Source organism: Elephas maximus, chromosome 7 (assembly GCF_024166365.1).
Source record: "Elephas maximus indicus isolate mEleMax1 chromosome 7, mEleMax1 primary haplotype, whole genome shotgun sequence".
Classification (NCBI taxonomy): domain Eukaryota; kingdom Metazoa; phylum Chordata; class Mammalia; order Proboscidea; family Elephantidae; genus Elephas; species Elephas maximus.
In genome coordinates, this window is record NC_064825.1 from 119,008,293 (window position 1) to 119,026,749 (window position 18,457).

The 18,457-nt window shown below is 46.0% G+C and overlaps 1 protein-coding gene across 1 annotated transcript; it reads left to right on the plus strand.

The window, feature by feature from the left end:
- Positions 1 to 1,653: 1,653 nt before the first annotated feature.
- SERPING1 (serpin family G member 1) lies at positions 1,654 to 17,121 on the plus strand. The gene is made up of 9 exons (XM_049891766.1): positions 1,654 to 1,705; positions 1,908 to 1,969; positions 2,431 to 2,505; positions 4,371 to 4,818; positions 6,541 to 6,675; positions 10,540 to 10,743; positions 10,939 to 11,078; positions 15,223 to 15,442; positions 16,580 to 17,121. The coding sequence occupies exons 1-9, from the start codon at positions 1,654 to 1,656 to the stop codon at positions 16,831 to 16,833; spliced, it is 1,590 nt and encodes a 529-aa protein (XP_049747723.1). The 3' UTR covers positions 16,834 to 17,121.
- The last annotated feature ends 1,336 nt before the right edge of the window (positions 17,122 to 18,457 follow it).

Sequence of the window (18,457 nt, forward strand, 5' to 3'; positions counted from 1 at the left end):
TGTAGGATCGGGCAACGTTTTGTTCTGTTATCCATAAGGTTGCCAGGAGTTGGAGCCAGCTTGACAGCAACTAACAACACTCAGGGTTTGGAGGGTCAAACAAACTGAGTCCAAGTCCTGGCTTTGCCACTTACTAGCTATGAAATCCTGGATGAATCAATTGGTTTTTCTCAGCCTCATTTTTTAAGTTAATAGGATTCATGTTAGTACCTGTTTCACAAGTGTTGTGAGAATCAGCGAGGGGATGAATGCTTACCACTTTCCCCAGTGCCTGGCCCATGGTAAACACTCAGTAAGGGAGTCTGTGTCCCACCATCTTCTCTTTGTATTGCTGACCCATTTCCCAGAATCCACTAGCTCATGGTGGCTCAAGGCCACCAGATTGAACAGTGGGGATGGAGAAGTGGCATATTGTGTCCAGTTGTTCAAATGATGACACTGATGATACCTAACTTCCCCAAAGCACTGGGTTTCCGAAGAGGCCACAGGGAATGAGGGGCTGGCAAATCAGGAGTCAAGTCTTCTTGGTCTTCTCCAGGGAGCCCAAGGTGACATGCAAACATCCTCCTGTTTCCGTCGTTGGTCAGTCCCTTGGAGCAGCAGTTCTGGTGTTTGCAGCCAACTTTCTAAATGCACCAAACAGGGCTAGGGGACAGGACCAGCAGTGAGATGATCATAAGCATCGGAGCTGTATTAGGTCATCTGAGAGGACCTCCTTGTTTTGCAGAGGTGGGAGGGCTGCCAAGTTTAGCAAATAAAGTACAGGAAACCCAGGTAAATTTAAATTTCAGATAAACAATGAAAAAAAGTTTAGCATATGTATGTCCCGGGCAAAACTGGGGACATACTTATACTAAAAAGACCATTTGTTGTTTATCTGAAATTCAAATGGAACAGGGAACCCTCTATTTTATTTGGAAACCCTAAGAGGAGAACACCTAGCTGCCAAGAGGGAAAGCAACTTGCCTGAGTCACAAAGCAAGCCAGGTCTATTGGTTCCCAATCTGGCACTGTCACCCCTCCACCCCCAAGACATACATACATGCTCCAGTGTTCAGTTTTCCACTTCAGGCAAATGCTTGCTGGGCTGGATGTCTCAGATTCCTTGTCTGTCATACAAGGAAAAACCAGCTGCTATCCTGTTGTCTCCAACTCATGACGCCCTATATGTCAGAGTATAACTGTGCCCAATAGGGTTTTCACTGGCTGATTTTTCAGTAGTAGACGGCCAGGCCTTTCTTCCGAGGAGCCTCTGGGTGGACTCAAACCTTAACTTTTCACTTAGCAGCCAACTGTGTCAACCATTTGCACTACCCAGCAACTTTATACAAGGGAAGAACCACTGAACACCCACAGAGCATGGGGGAGATTAGGGGCAGGGTTGGGACTTCAGGAGACTTAGGTCTGAGTCCAGGTTTAATTCTGCTGAGAGTGACAGTGAGACAGATGTTCAACTGCTCTAAGGCTCAGTTTCTTAACTATCAAGTGGGCATACTAGAACCTATCTCTAAAGGGTTACTTTGAAGGCCAACTGAGATGATCAGTTTCCAGAAAGTTCTGTTCCTTAAAAACTGTCGAACAGCTTGTGGTGTCCCTGCTTTTACCAGACCCATGTAGCCCCGCAAGTGGAAGGTAGGACTCTCTGGTTTGTGTATGGCTGAGAACTGCACCAAAGTTTCCCCACTCCGCTCCCAAAGGGCTTTGGGTAAGTCCCTGGCCCGGGGCCCACAAACCAGAACCAAGTAGTCCGGGTCCATCCCACCCTGATTTACGGGAACTCACACCAGCGATCAATCATCCTTAATTTGTAACTGGGCAGTGTCCTGGGCCAACCAATAGCTATGACTGACCCCCTCACACCCCACCCTCGCTAACCCCGCAGGACTATCCACGCAGTCTAAACTGAGGCTGTCCACTGACCAGGAGTTGGGAGCAGGTTTGGCGCCGGCAGGGAGCTCGCAGTGAAAAGGTGTGAAAGGCAGGGTCTCCTGCCGCCTTCCTGCCCTCCCTGTCCACTTTCATCTCTGCAGCTAGCTTCCCCTTGAGACTTTTGCCTCTTCCTCCTCCTCCCCCGCCCTCCTCTGGGGCTGTGGTTCCTAGCCCCCTCTGCAGCTCCCCTCCTCCTGCCTCTGGCCTCATTGTTTGGCTAAAGCGGGACCCCCAAGATTGAACAGATGGACGAAGACCCGGGCCTGGGGAGGGGGGCGGGGAGCGGGGAGAAGGAGAGGAAGGGCCAGCGGGTGCCGGGAAAGGGAGAGGTCTGGGGGAAAACAAAACAGGAGGAGGAGCCAGGGTGGCCCCGGCAGGGAGCAGGGGGAGCCGGCTGAGAGGGGCTGGGGCTGGGAATGGAATGGGGGCGGGCCCGCGGTGGGGTGGGGGCCCCTGGGCTTCTGAGTTCTGAGCCGGCTCCGACGCTGGCTCCCTCGGCAGGTCCCCGCTGACGTCGCCGCCCAGATGGCCTTCAGGCTGACCCCGCTGACCCTCCTGCTGCTGCTGCTGGCTTGGGTAAGTGGCCCCTTCCTGGGCTGGGGGCGGGGCGGAGGGGGTAGAGAGAGTGAGAGAGACTGAGGATTAACCCTTAAGGCCCCAGGAAGTGAAGATTGCTGCTCTGTGCTCGGCAAGTCTGCTGTAGTCCTCAGGGCAGCATTCCTAAAGCGGGGCTGGAGCTGGGAAAGAGCGTTGAACTCGAGTCAGACGCAGGTTCTAATCCTGGCACGCTGTGTGGCACTGAGCAAATTACTTCTCCCAGCCTAGTTGTCCTGACTTATAGAAAATGAACAGACCCCGCCCTGTCTGCCAAACGGGGTTGATCAAACAGAGCAAGGAAATGGACAGCGTGTGTGTGTGAGGGTGTGTGTGTCTGTGTCTGTGTGTAGGTGGTCATTGGCAACGCCCCTTGACCTTCAACAGATGGTGTAGTTATGGGAGAGGAATCTGGATTCGGAGACCTCGGTTTCACTTCTATCTTTTCCTCCCACTTCTGTGAGACCCTGGGCTAGTTATTTAATATGTCTAAGCACCAATTTCTTCACCTGAGAAATGGGGATAATACATGGTTTCTCAGCCCGGGTACCGTTGACATTGGTGGCTGGATAATTCTTTGCTATGAGGAGCTGTCCTGTACATTGTAGAGTGTCGGTATCTCTGACCTCCATCCACTAGATTCCAGTAGCAATCTACCCAGTATGACAACCAAAAATGCCTCCTTTCATTGACACATGCGATCCCCCCCTCCAACTGAGAATCGCTGGTCTATACTATTTCCCTTCCTTCCTTCCTCCCTCCTTCCTTTTTGAAATGCAGATTGTTTTCAGTACCCACTAATGAGCCACAACCCAAAATGTGAAAAAAAACACTGTTGTAAACCAAGAGCCACAAGCTAAAATGTCTGTATGGGCCAGGCAGGTTGAGTCAAGATGTTACCAGGTAGACACCCCAGGTTCTTACTCGGCATGGCTCATATTGGCCACTAAACGAGAGACCGAGGTGAGAGAACAAAAAGGCACCTTTATTTCCTTGTACAAGGAAATGGAGTCAGTTGGTGCTTACTGCTGCCAAGACTGCTCTCCAAGGGTGGGCAGGCAGGTTACTTTTAAAGGGGGTTACAAGCAGAGAATTCATATAAGTTACATCAGTAACATTCATAATCATACTACGCAGGCCAGGTGCAATGGGGTTTACATATAACCTTCAAGCAAAAAAAAAAAAAAAAAAACCAGGATTCAAATGCAAAGCTGAGGAGGGAGGAGCCCAGCAAAGGAAATGGTTTCACAATATAACACTGTAGGAGAGGAAGCCAGGTAAAGAGTACAGCACTGTGGGAGCTCTGTCTCAAAGACAAGCAGGTATTTAAAGAAATTAACGAACATGAATAAATGGCAATTGACACTCTGCTTCAGTGCTTGGGAGACAACTTTCTATGTGGCAGTAGTTGGTCAGAAATAACAGAATCCCTGCCTATCCCTCACTTCTACAGAGAATATCCCTGCCTCAACCAACCAACCAACCCACCAACCCATTGCCGTTGAGTCAATTCTGACTCATAGGGACCCTATAGGACAGAGTAGAACTCTCCCATAGGGTTTCCCGGGAGCAGCTGGTGGATTCAAACTGCTGACCTTTTGGTTAGCTGCCTGAGCTCTTTACTATGCCACCAGGGCTCCCTCATCCCTGCCTCAGTGCCTCTATATTACCCCCTCTCTGAAGGAGCTAGTGGTGGTAGCCCAGGACAGACTGCTCACCCACCAGGCTTTCCTGGGAATTACTCTTTAGTATAGGACATTTTTCATCTCCTCACTCTCTTTTCCTGTTTTGAGTGATTATGTGCCTCATAATAAGAAAAATGAAACTCATATTTTCTTGAACCACAGGATGGAGCCTCCTCAGATCCCAAAGATACCAGCCACAGACCCACGGAGAGCTTACAAGAGATAAACAAAGAAGACAATGCGGAAGAAGATATCCCCAGAAATCTAACCACTGAGCAAACCGTCTCGTCTGCCTTGCTAACAACCACCCAACAGTTCACTCAAACTACCACTCAAGCCACCTCCCAACCCACTACCCAACCCACTACCCAACCAACTACCCAACCCACTACCCAGCCAACTACCCAGCCCCCTACTGAGCCCTTCTGCCCAGTGTCCATTCCTTCCTGTTCTGATTCGGACATTAATGCAGCTGAGGAAATGTTGGGGGAGGCTTTGATAGATTTCTCCCTGAAGCTCTACCATGCCTTCTTAGAGGTGAAGGAGGCTGAGACCAACATGGCCTTTTCCCCGTTCAGCATTGCCAGCCTTCTCTCTCACGTCCTACTTGGTAAGAACCAGACAGAATTCTCTCCAGTTCATATGTTGGACACTCCCATGAGGACCACCAACCCACATACCTTCTGCAAGCCTGTGCTTCTGGGAGGAAGCTGTAAAAACGAGCTATGTGTGGGAGGGTATCTTTTCACTCTTAAACATTTATCCATTCCCTCATTTAATAATGATTTAATATGAGTCAATATGGGTCGGAATCGACTCCAGAGCAACAGGTTCGGTTTTGTTTGGTATTGCTTGTAAGTTCCCTGGGTGGTACAAATGGTTAGCTCAGCTGATAACTGAAAGGCTGGAGGTCTGAGTCTACTCAGAGGCACTTGGAAAGAAAGGTCTGGCAGTGTACTTCCAAAAAATCAGCACTTGGAGAGCACAGTTCTACTGTGACACACATGGGGTCGCCATAAATCAGCATTGACTTCATGGCAGCTGGTAAATAAGTAACTGCTTGTAAAATTCTGTGGGTTATAAAAGAATATATAAAACAAGGTCCCAGCTACCAACCATGTTCAGGGTTGGGTGATAAGGGAGATGAAACCATCAGAGAATCTTCACAATGCTTCTTTCTAACTGTGTGACCTTGGGTAGATCACTTAACCTCTCTGAGCTTGAGTCCTTGTGTAAAATGGAGATGGTGATATCTACCTCAAAATATTGTTGAGAAGTAGATAATCTGGTGCCTGACTCCATGGGAGGTCAATAAATCTTGATCCCTGTGCCTTCCCTGAGTGAACACCGTCAAGTTCCACGAAGTAATTATTCTAGGAATGGCACACACAAATTGCTACAAGTAGTTGGGGGAGCTGTCACTCCGAAGGGGAAAATCCAGGAAAGCTGCTAGAGGTAGTACAGTGAGCAGTTAAAAACTTCACCTGAAGTTCCAGAATCCCCGCATCCCTGTCCTCTACCCACTAGATGCCGGTAACACCCCACCCTGCCCCAGTTGTGACAACCAAAATATCTGCCAAATATCCCCTGGGAGGCAAATTTCAGTTGATTGATTTCAGTTGATTTCTTTACTGCCCAAAAGATACAATGGCTTTGTATCCTGTCTCAGCCTCCACTTACTAGCCGCGTGACCTTAAATTGAGTGATTTCTTTAATCTCTTAAACCTCAGTTTCCTCATCTGTATAATGGGGATAGTAGCTGTCCCGCTCTAAAAGGATTATTGTAAAGATACAATGAGATGATGTGAGAAAAGCACTTGTGATACCCGGAACACAGTAAGTGCTCAATACATGTTAGCATTTATTGTATGGAAGATGTGTACGGTGAATATTTGATAATGAATGGATAACTGAGGAGATATTGAACACCCTCTTCTGTGATTCTCTGATATCTTCTCTAAATAGTGATTGAATGTTCCTGCCTAGAGGTGAGCATTTGTAAACCTAATGGAACTAAAAACTAGTTAAGGTGAAATAGCAAGTAGTTGGACCAGGCTTTCTAAGATGAGTGATTGAAATAGGCAAAGAAAGGGGAGAGGAGAATATCCAAAGCCCTGGAGAATCCTAGCTCTGTAGTTGTTCATAATTACCCATCCCTCTATTTCTGACATATCTATTGTCTTCCAAAAAGTCGCTTCCACCTCTGGTGCTCGCGACTGTCTCCATTGCAGGGAATAACTCCCCATTCCAGCCTGGTCCTTCAATCCTGCTTCCAAAAGGCAGATCCCTCATTCCTCCTGCAGTGGCCCCTCATGTTGGCCCTTTATTGTAGGGGCTGGCGACCAGACCAAGAGAAACCTGGAGAACATCCTCTCTTACCCCAAGGACTTTCCCTGTATCCACCAGGCCCTGAAGGCCTTCACCTCCAAAGGTGTCACCTCAGCCTCTCAGATCTTCCACAGAGCAGGTAAGTGCTGGGGGAGGGTCAGTAGCTGCTGAGAAGGGTCCTGAGAGGATTCCGTGGGGGCAAGGGGTGCATGCTCAGCATCAGTGGAAGAGACAACAGGGGAAGTTGGAGCTAGAACATAGAACATCCGGGATGGAGTACAGAGCAAGTGAGGGTCTTAGCAGAGTACTTCTCCTGTGGAGACCTTGGGCAAGTCATTTCTATTCGTCAACTCATTTTAAAATGAGAATGTACTTACGCATATATAAAGTCCTTAGGAGTTGCAAACAGTTTGTGCTTGACTGCTGACCTAAAGGTTGGCAGTTCAAGCCCACCCAGCTGCTCTGTAGAAGACCTGGCAGTCTACTTCCTTAAAGATTAGGACCAAGAAGACCCTATAGAGCAGTTCTACTTTGCAACACATGGGATTGCCACGAGACAAAATAGGGTTAACAGCAGTGGGTTTGGTTGTTCGATGCATTCATAAATAGAAGTAGAAGGCTCTAGAGCTATAAACGCACAATAGACAAAAGAAAGTTGCTGATTTTTGGATTAGGGTAGTCTTGAGACTCTTATTTTTTGTACTTTTGTGTTGTATGAATTTGTTATCCTTTACACGTTATTACTTTAATAACTAATAATTAGTAATTTACTACTAATAACTAATAAGTAAATGACTTAGTGCAGTTGTTTTCAAGCTTTGTCCCTCAGAGTCTTAGAGCTCTGTAGAGCTGTTTCAGGGGTTATCGAGTGGCGGTAGGAGGGAAGGTCAGGGAGGCTGAGTAGCGGGGAACAGGGTACCACTTCCTGTAAGAGGGTGGTGGAGCCAGCTGGGCCCTGAGTCCCTACCTAGCCTCCACCAGAGCTGTTTTATGTTGTGAACTTCAGAGATTACTTTACTTGAAAACACATTTCTGCTGCCTAAAAAGGTTTGAAAACCACTGAACTAGCCTAACCCTGTCTCTTAGTTAGCTAGTGCTGCTATAGCAGAAATACCCCAAGTGGATGGTTTTAAAGAACAGAACTTGATTTTCTCACAGTTTAGGAAGCTAGAAGTCTGAATTCAGGGCATTAGGGGAAGAGCCTTGTACCCTCCAGCATCTGTAGCCCTGGCGTTCCTTGGTTCCTTGGAGATCTTCATATGGCGTCTATCTTCCCCAATATGTGCTTGCTTGGCTCTGTGTCTATGCTGCTCCTTACGATTCAGAAGTGATTAGACTAAGGACACACCTTACAGTGACGGAAGCCCTAGTGGCTTAGTGGTTAAGATCTCAGGCTACTAACCACAAAGCTCAGCAGTTCAAATCTACCAACCGTTCCTTGGAAACTCTATGGGCAGTTCTACTCTGTCCTATAGGGTTGCTGTGAGTCTTTGAGTCAGAATTGACTTGATGACAATGAGGTTTTTTGGTTTGGGGTTACACTGGTGTGGTCTCATTAAAGTAACAAAGAAAACCCTATTTCCAAACAGGATTACATCCACAAGTAAAGGGATTAGCATTCTAACACATTTTGGAGGGACACAATTCAATTCATAACACTCCTACCCCCCCCCTTTTTTTTTTTTGCAATATGTATATATATTCCCCCCGTTTTTTTATTGTGCTTTAAGTGAAAGTTTACAGTTCAAGTCAGTTTCTCATACACAAACTTATACACACATTGTTGTGTGAACCTAGTTGCCCTCCCTACAATGTGACAGCACGCTCCTTTTCTCTACCCTGTATTTCCCGTGTCCATTCAACCTATTCCTGTCTCCCTCTGCCTTCTCATCTTGCCTCCAGACAGGAGCTGCCCACATAGTCTCATGTGCCTACTTGAGCTAAGAAGCACACTCCTCACCAGCATCATTTTATGTCTTATAGTCCAGTTTAATCTTCGTCTGAAGAGTTGGCTTTGGAAATGGTTTTAGTTTTGGGCTAACAGAGAGTCCAGGGGCCACGTCCCCAGGGGTCCCTCCACTCAGTCATCAAGTCAATTCCGACTCATAGACTCACAATGACCCTATAGGACATAGTAGAACTGCCCCACAGGGTTTCCAAGGAGCGGCTGGTAGATTTGAACTGCTGACCTTTTGGTTTGCAGCCTGAGCTCTTAACCACTCTCCACTAGGGCTCCCACATTAAGTCTGGTCTTTTTACTAGAATTTGAGTTCTGCATCCCACTTTTCTCCTGCTCCATCAGTGATTCTCTGTTGTGTTCCCTGTCAGGGCAGTCATTGGTGATAGCCTGGCACCATCTAGTTCTTTTGGTCTCAGGCTGATGGAGTCTGTGATACATGCGGCCCTTTCTGTCTCTTGGGTTCTTATTTTCCTTGTGTCTTTGGTGTTCTTCATTCTCCTTTGCTCCAGGTGGATTGAGACCAATTGATGCATCTTAGATGGCCAGTTGCTAGCTTTTAAGACTCCAGACGCCAGTCACCAAAGTGGGATGCAGAAGGTTTTCTTAATACACTTTGTTATGCCAGTTGACCTAGATGTCCTCTGAAACCATGGTCGCCAGTCCCCCACCCCTTCCGCTGTGTCCTGCATAGTGTTTGGCTGTACTCAGAAAACTTCGTAGCTTTTGGTTTAGTCCAGTTGTGCTGACTTCCCCTGTATTGTGTGTTGACCTTTCCTTCTCCTAAAATAATTCTCATCTACTATCTAATTAGTGAATACTCCTCTCCCTCCCTCCCCACCCTTGTAACCATCAAAGAATGTTTTCTTCTGCATAACACTCCTTTTTTAAAAAAAAGAAAAAAATTGCCTTTTTTTTTTTTTAAACTATGAAAGAGATATTCGTTGTAAGAAGCAGAAAATACAGAGAAGCAAAAAAGAAAGGATGGGACGAGAAAAGCAGGAAAAACTCACCTATCAGCCTCATGATCACCCTCTTTTTTTTTTTTTTTTTTGATTGTGCTGAAAATCTATATACCAAAACATTCGCCGACCCAACTTCCACATTTATAATTCAATGACATGAATCACACTTTTCATGTTGTGCCACCATTATCACTATCCTTTTCCAAGATATTCCGCCACCATTAACATAAACTCAATGCCCCCCAAACAAAACGACCTTCTTTCCCTCTTCCTCCCACTCCTGGTCATCATTCATAATCATTGGTTTATATATATTTGCTTATTTCATGTATGTGAGATCATATAGTTTTTGTCCTTTTGCCAGTGATTTATTTCCCTCAGCATGATGTTTTCAAGGTTCATCCATAACACCCTCTTTTTAGAGATGGGAAAAATATGGCTCAGAGGTGTGCAAGAAGCATTGCATTGACTTGCTTTCTATAAATCAGCTTTATCCTTGGTCTCGCTGGAATTTCTTATTGGGAAATTCAACCTCATTTGTTATTTAGGGTTTCTTGCTCTCCTCTCGTCCCCACCCCCGCCCTGGACTCGTGCCAAGGTTCTGGGCTCTTATGTTGTACCGAAGCATCACAAAACCTGGGGAAGTATCTTTTATCTGTTTAGTCCAGGAAAATTTTCTCTTTCAAACGCTGTTTTTCTCAGCGGACTTGGGCTTTGGAGAACAAAAGCAGGAAGCACCGAGTCTGTTCCCTGCTGGATTAAGAGAAGAAAAGAGAAACATCAGGAGGCAAACGGAAGTCAGTATCTCAGAGCATTATCTTGTGCCAAGTCAAGGTCACATGGCAGGTAGAGGGATTGAGGCTCCAGGACTCAGCTCTCCTGCTCTTAGACCAGGGTTTGCCTTCTTTGGGCCTCATGTACTGCATCTTTAAAATGGAGCTGGGCCCCTGGTTCCAATGTGCTGCGTTCATTGGAACCAGGATAAGAGCTATGGGAAGCAAGCTCACTCTCAAAGCCTGCTCTTGGAAGGGGAGGGGGTGTTCAGGGGACTCATGCTTCCCTCTGTTGACCTGCCCCCCAGACCTGGCCATAAGGGATGCCTTTGTGAACGCCTCTCAGAGCCTGTATGGCAGCAGCCCCAGAGTCCTCAGCAACGACAGTGATGCCAACGTGGAGCTCATCAATAGCTGGGTGGCCAAGAATACCAACTATAAGATCAGCCAGCTGCTGGACAGCCTGCCCTCCGACACCCAACTTGTCCTTCTCAACGCTATCTACCTGAGTGGTAAGGGGACCCTCGATCAGGTGGTCTTCCCATTCTGGGTTCTTCCTCCCCTCCTGGCCACAAAGCCGGCCCAATCCAAGTTCCACAACTGGATCCCAATGTACCAGCCCCAGCCCTTGCCAACAGGGCTTTTAGCTCCTCTTGTCTTTATCCCACCTGCATTGGAGCCGCCTTCCCACTTTCTCTTTCCTCTAGCCAAATGGAAGACAACATTTGATCATAAAAAAACCAGGATGGAGCCCTTTCACTTCAAATCCTCTGTGATAAAAGTACCCATGATGAGTAGCAAGAAGTACCCTGTGGCCCATTTCATCGACCCAACTTTGAAGGCCAAGGTCAGTTCTTGGCCCTTCCCACTCCTGTTTCAGAGCCTCCTGAGCCTCCTGATTTCTTTTTTGCTATGGCCCCATCCTTTTTGGGTCCACCCTTACTAATTCATCATTTCTACCCCTTCCATCTGTATTTCTGCCCTATCTTTTCTACCTCTCCTCTTTCGAGTTTTGGCTGAGGCAGGCATTGTGTGTTTTAGGCTGGAAGGCAGGATTCTAAATTTTCTTCACTCATCTCTACTGCATCTAATGGCAAAAAGTGAGTTATATTCCTAGTCTGTGCTTCTGTTTCTCTTTCTGATCAACCCATCAGAAGACCTTGGTGGCTTGCTAAGTCTTGTGAAGGTGTATACCTTGTGCACAGCATGTATATGTATGTGCACACATATATAAGTACAACTGTATATGTGCTTTTATGTGGCATGGGCATGTATGCACATGTGTTAAATGGCTGAAGTTCCTTAGGAGACATCGGATGGTGGCATGTCAATGGATTGGGAGGGAGGAAAGACAGAATATGGAGCCTAGTTAGAGGATTCTAGTTAGTAAGTCATTTCATGTCCAGTGATTAGACCTTTCTATCTTGTTGTTGTTATTACTGTTGTTATCGGGTGCCATCAAGTCAGTTTTTGACTCATAGCAACTCCACGTGACAAAGTAGGACTGCTCCATTGGATTTTCTGGGCTATAATTTTTACAGGAGCATATTACCAGGTCTTTCTCCTGTGGATCCACTAGTTGGAGTCTATCTTGTTAACAGAAAAAAAAAAAACAGACCTATGAGATAGAAAACAATGGGAGACTCCCAATGACTCAATGCAAGGCAGGGAAGTATAAGATCTGTTCTTGGAATATGCAAAGCTGTTCCCACCTCGAGAGCTTTTCCTTCTGCCTGAACCCTTCTTCACTCAGGTCTTTACATAGCATGTCCCTTCTGATCATTCAGGTCTCAGCTCAAAGATCATTTGGTAAAGAATCCTCGCTCCCCCTACAAATAGCCTCCTTCCCACCCTGTAACATTGCCCTGTTTTATTATATTCACTGTACTTACCACTGTCTGAAATTCTGTTGTTTATTTGCTTATGGTATTATCTATCTCTTTTATCTATTGTCTCTTTTCTTGGGAAGAGGGACCTTGCCTGCCTTGTTTCCTATTATATCCTAGTTCTATATGATAGGTGCTCAGTAAATGTTGGCTGAGCAAATGCACAAATTTATGGCATGTTGAGGGCATCACTCTAGAGTAGATGGAAGAGAGTATCAAGGTGAAATTTTTTAATGCCAAAGGAGGAGAAGCTTTATGCATAAAAAAGACTATAGTTCATTGGGATGTTTTTGTTGTTGTTGTTGAAAATATATACAGTAGAACATACACCAATGCAGCAGTTTCCACATCTATCATTCAGTAACATTGATTATATTCTTCAAGTTAGACCACTGTTCTCACCCTCCTTTTCTGAGTTGTTCCTCCCCCATTAACTCACTGCCCCCCAAGTTTCCCATCTAATCTTTCGAGTTGCTGTTGTCAGTTTGATCGCATATAGATCTTAAAAGAGCACAGTGCTCAAGGCAGACAGCCTTTACTAGTTAAACTATTGTTTGGTTTTAAGAAGATTTTGGGGGATATTTTCAGTTTTTAGGTTTAAAGATTATCTCAGGGCAGTAGTTTCAGGGGTTCATCCAACTTCCATGGCTCCAGAAAGTCTAGAGTCTATTAGAATTTTAGATTTTGTTCTACATTTTCCCCCTTTTGTTCAGGATTCGTCTATGGAATCTTGACCGTAATGTTCAGAGTAATGGTAGCAGGGCACCATCCAGTTCTTCTGGTCTCATGGCAAAGGAGGCAGTTGTTCATGGAGGCGGTTCATTGGGTTTTAAACAAATATTTAATTTATTAATGTTATAAATTCAAAATCAAAGTTTTACTTAAGCCTCTTAATTTTAAGGTAAACCTGCTACCCTATTTATAATAGCGCAATTTTTGTGTAAAAGAACACTAACTTTCTATTGTTCTTTAATTAAATTATATTCAACAGATTAAATTCCTTTAGACTAATTATTCCATTTATAATCTTAATATTTCTATAAGCATTTCAAGCTCCCTTTATAAATTCGAAATCCTTGGTTTTCTTTTTAGGCATGTTAAATATTTAATGGCGAAATTACAACCCTGCTAGACCATCTTCCTAAACACCTAAAGCCCACTTCAAAATTAAATTTGAAAGTAAATCAACTTCCATTCTATATCCCAGTATCATTCTTAATAATAGTAATTATCCTATAATTTTTAGTTTAAAAGTATAAAACTAGCATGTCAGATTCTCTTAAAAATTATAAACCCTATTTTAAATAATAAATATACTGATTACCCTGAACTTAACACCCAGTGGTAATATTATGGAGTTGGTTTACTTTGTCATTTCCATATTTAGTTCTGACCCTTCTTGGGGAGCTTAAGGATATTTCTTTAATTTCATCATGCTTTAGGTGAAAATTTACAGCTCAAGTTAGTTTCTTATTCAAAAATGTATACACTTTTTTTTGTGACCTCACTTGTAATCCTGGGTTACCTGTGTCCATTTGCCCAGTTCCCTGTCCCTTCCTGCCTTCTTGTCTTGCTTTTGGGCAAAAATTGCCCCTTTGGGCTCATATATTTGATTGAACTAAGAAGCATGTTCCTCACACGTGTTATTGTTTGTTTGATAGGCTTTTCTAATCTTCGTCTGAAAAGTGGGCTTTGGGAGTGGTTTCAGTTCTGAGTTAGCAGGGTGCCCGGGGGGCCATAGTCTTGGGGGTTCAGAGCTTAGGGATATTTACCTGACTAAAAGGGTTAGATTTACCATCTCAGGTATGCTGAAGTTACTGGCTTGAAATTTTAAGACCACAACATGGTAACTTATTGCTCAGAGATTCAAGGTCTGTACACAGGACTTGAAGTCTGTGTACTGCCCAGATAAGTCTACACTATTTGGGGCCTGTGTCAACAGGAACCTCATGTTCATATTCTTTGGATGACATTGGTGTATACACTACTTCTTCTGAGCTATTTTTTTTTTTTCAAGTTCCAACAGTTGATTGGTTTCAATTAATTTCTTTATTGCCCAACTGAATTCTGCATTCTTCTGGATTCTTCTTGACCTTCTTTCAACCCGAACCTTAATGCCATTTTAATGGTGGTGTCTTCTACCCTGTTAGACTAGGGTTTCTCAACCTCGGCATTACTGACATTTTGGACTGCATAATTCTTTGTTGTGTAGAGCTGTCCTGTGCATTGTAGAATGTTTACCAGCATCCCTGGCTTCTACCCGCTAGATGCCAGTAGCATCCCCCCCACTCCCCACATGCACACCCAGCTGTAACAACCAAAATGTCTCCAGATATTACCAGATGTTTACTGAGCAGCAAATTCTCGCTGGGTTGAGAACCACTCTGTTAGTCCCCTTTGTCCTATTTTTTGTCTGACCATCAGTTGAAAGCCCTTCTAATGGCAAGCTGGAAAGATAGGCTAGGATAGGCTTGAATGCCACACTAAGGGATTTACACTTAACCTCGAGGCAGTTAAGAGCTATCATAGGTTTTTAAAGGGACTGGTAACTTTGCTGATACATTATGACATTATATACTTTACCCACACACCCTCGGAAGGAAGAGATGGGGCTCATTAAGATCACATCACTTGCCAATATCATGGCTGGTTAGTGCTGTAGGCTACTAACCAAAAGGTTGGTGTTTCTAGTACCCCCAAAGGCTCCTTGGAAGAAAAGCCTGGCAGTCTACTTCTGAAAAATCAGCCATTGACAACCCTACAGAGCACAGTACTCCCCTGAAATACATGGGGTTTCCATGAGTCAGAGTCACTCCATGGCAACTGGCAACGACTAGCAAGTCATTGGTGGAGTCAGGGTATGCTCTTAGGCCTGTGTGATCAGAAACTCATGCCCATCCCTCTGCATCTCACCAGCACTGAGTTAGACCAGCACTGTTGACCCAGCTGGGATCCCCACTGGCATAGCCCGGGAGCCCAGGATTGGCTGCTGAAACAGTACAGACTGTAGCAGGTAGACTAAAGGACAGCCTTGAGACACAGAGGATAGGGGCCAGGAGACAGCCAGGGTGGGAAAACTGACAAGGTATGTCTCCTGCTCTCCAGGTAGGGTGGCTGCAGCTCTCTCACAACCTGAGCTTCGTGATCTTGGTGCCCCAGCATCTGAAACAACGCCTTGAAGACATGGAGCAGGCCCTCAACCCCACCGTCTTCAAGGCCATCATGAGGAAGCTGGAGATGGTCAAGTTCCACCCCACTCTTCTGTTGATGCCCCGTATCAAAGTGAAGACCAGCCAGGACATGCTGGGAATCATGGAGAAGATGGGTGAGCCCTGGCATCTGGGGCTCACTGCTCAGGCCATCACAAGAGAAAGGGGTGGGGGGTCCTTAAAATGTGGTTAGCATTTTCTAGAGTACTTTTGACACCCATGATCTCAGGCTGTCTGTCTCTCAACCCTGTGAATTAGAGAGGCAGGTGCCATTATCCCATGGGGTCATTGAGGAAACTGAGGCTTCAAAGTTTCCCTGACTTACCCAAGGTCCCTTGAGTTGAGAACCACCCTTAGAGGTGAACCAGAACATGAATCCAGGTCTCCAGCTCTCTGGACTATTTCCGTATGTTTCACTGTGATGTAGACACTGGGTCAGGTAGGTGATCAAGGTGAGTTGTGGACACTCCTTCCCCAGAGACATTTCATAACAGTCAACCACCCCATGGAACATGCAGGAAGCTGCCTGGATAAGAGCCCTGGAAGCTTCTCAGTTTAGGAGAGACCACAGAGATCCCATTTCCTACCTTTCACTTCACTTTCTGATATCTGACTTCATGTCTAGATACCACACTCCTTGTCCTATTATAGAACCTGCCCTCCTGATACACGGTCTCATTCCTAGTATATGACATCACATCCTTGTATTTGATCTCATTTTATAACACATGACTGCACTCCGGTATATTACCTCACTTCCAAGGTCCTTGGAGGAAGGAAGCAATAACATCATTTTTCTGGGTTTTGGTGGGAGGGGGAGAGGCAAGGCCTCTCACCTCTTAATAAGAGAGTAGTGGTTGGAGTGAAGATGGGCCCACTGAGAAAGGATCCCATAACCGGACCAGATATATAATCTGATAAGCACTGGTGGCGCAATGGTTAAGTGCTTGGGTGCTAACCGGAAGGCTGGCAGTTCAAACCCACTAGCGGCTCCTTGGGAGAAAGACCTGGCAACCCGCTCATGTAAAGATTACAGCCTAGAAAACCCTATGGGGCAGTTCTAGTCTGTCACATGGGGTCGCTATGAGTTGTAATCGCCTTGGTGGCACCCAACAACAACAACAAGCAAGGGAGGAGGAGGAAGAGAGCATCGAGACTAGCCCAGACCATCTCGGACAAACGTCCCCAGCAGGCAGCAGCCAAGGGTCTCCAGCTGGTCACTGATGCTTTGTTTTCCTCTGATCATGCCCAAGAATTCTTCGACTTCGTTGGTGACCTCAACCTGTGTGGGCTGACGAAGGATCCGGATCTCCAGGTATCGGCGATGCAGCACCAGACCATGCTGGAGCTGACCGAGTCAGGGGTGGAGGCAGCCGCAGCTTCTGCTATCTCTGTGGCCCGCACCTTGCTGAGCTTTGAAGTGCAGCAGCCGTTCCTCTTCCTGCTCTGGGACCAGCAACACAGGTTCCCGGTCTTCATGGGCCGGATATATGACCCCCGGGCCTGAGACCTCAGGGGGCTAAGTTAGGAGCCCTGCCCCCCAAGTCTTAGCTTCCCCTGTTGCGGCTCTGCTCCTGCTGCTACCTGGACTTGTCCCCAGCTGCCTCCCACCTCAGGTGTCCCCTGTCCACCACCGCTCCCTCAGGTCTGGTGAAGGGACCTGCTTCTATTACTCCCTCCCCGAGGCTCTGTCATGCTCACCAAACCACTCTGCAGCTTTTTCTGGTTCCAGTTCACCAGACTACAAATAAAACCTGGCAGACTGTGACTTCCTCTCATTTGCCTTTCCATATCGTCTGCCTCAATATTAGAGGAAAAGGGCTGCCATGGTCCCTGTATCAGCTAACTATTGCTGTGTAACAAGTCACTCCAAACTTAGTGGCTTAAGACAGCAACATTTACTATTTCACTTAAGTGTCTCGGTTGGCTGGGTAGTCTTGCTGCTCTGGGCTGAATTTGACTGATCTCAGTGGGCTTGTTCATACATCTGTAATGGCTGTTGGGTTGCTTGGGGGATGACTGGTCTAAGATAGGCTCAGCTGGGGCTACTTTGCCCTGCTCTCCATGTCTCCCACATCTCTCCAACAGGCTAGCCTGTGCTTGTTCTCACGGCAAGGTTTCAAAAGAGGAGATAAAATGGGCAGTCTCTTTTTCACATCTCTGCTTGCATCAACTTACCATTACCCATTGGCCAAACCCAAAGTTAGAGAGGAAAGGACGACAAAAGTTACAGGGCAAAGAGTGGTGAAGAATATCGAACATACCATGGAGTGCCAGAAGAAGGAAGGAATCCGTCTTAGAAGAAATCCGACCAGAATGCTTTTTAGAAGCAAGGAAGGTGAGACTTCGGCTTACTTACTTCAGACACTTCATCAGGAAAGCCCAATCGCTAAAAAAGGACTTCATGCTTGGTAAAGTAAAGGGTCGTCAAAAATGAGGGAAACCCTCCATGAGATGAATTGACGCAACAGTGAAAACAATGGACTCAAACATACTAACAATCATGAAGATGGCACAGGACTGGGCAATGTTTTGTTCTGTAATATGTAAGGTCACTGAGTTGGAGGCAACTCAATAGTGCCCAACAACAACATTATGCAATTCCTTCATCAGTATCCCTGTCTCTAGAGACCCTGCAAAGGTTTACGTGCTCACTTCAGTTGTAGACCTCCCCCATGAGGCCCAGGTGAACCCCAGGCCCCTGAGTATCAGAACTCCCACTCAGGGTCAGCTGACTCAATTCCAGCCATCTGCTTCCTGTCCCCAACTACAGCTACTACACACATGGGTTTGCCTGGGGCGGTTCTGAGAAAGAACTGCTTAGGGTTTCACTTCAGGTAGTCCTTGCTGCCACATGGTGTCACTGTTGAAGCTGTGCCTTGCATAGCCTTTTGGACGCTTGTCCTTCCTTTGGTGCTTTCTTGCTGGTCCAAAATTCCATTTTCTTCAAAGCAATTTTATGTTAGGTAATTTTATTCTTAGAGGCTCCCCGGGTGGTGCAAACGGTTAATCACTCAGCTGCTAACTGAAAGGTTGTCAGTTCAAATCCACCCAGAGACAGCTTGGAAGAAAACAAAAACCAAACCAAACCTGTTGTCGTTGAGTCGATTCCCACTCATAGTGACCCTATA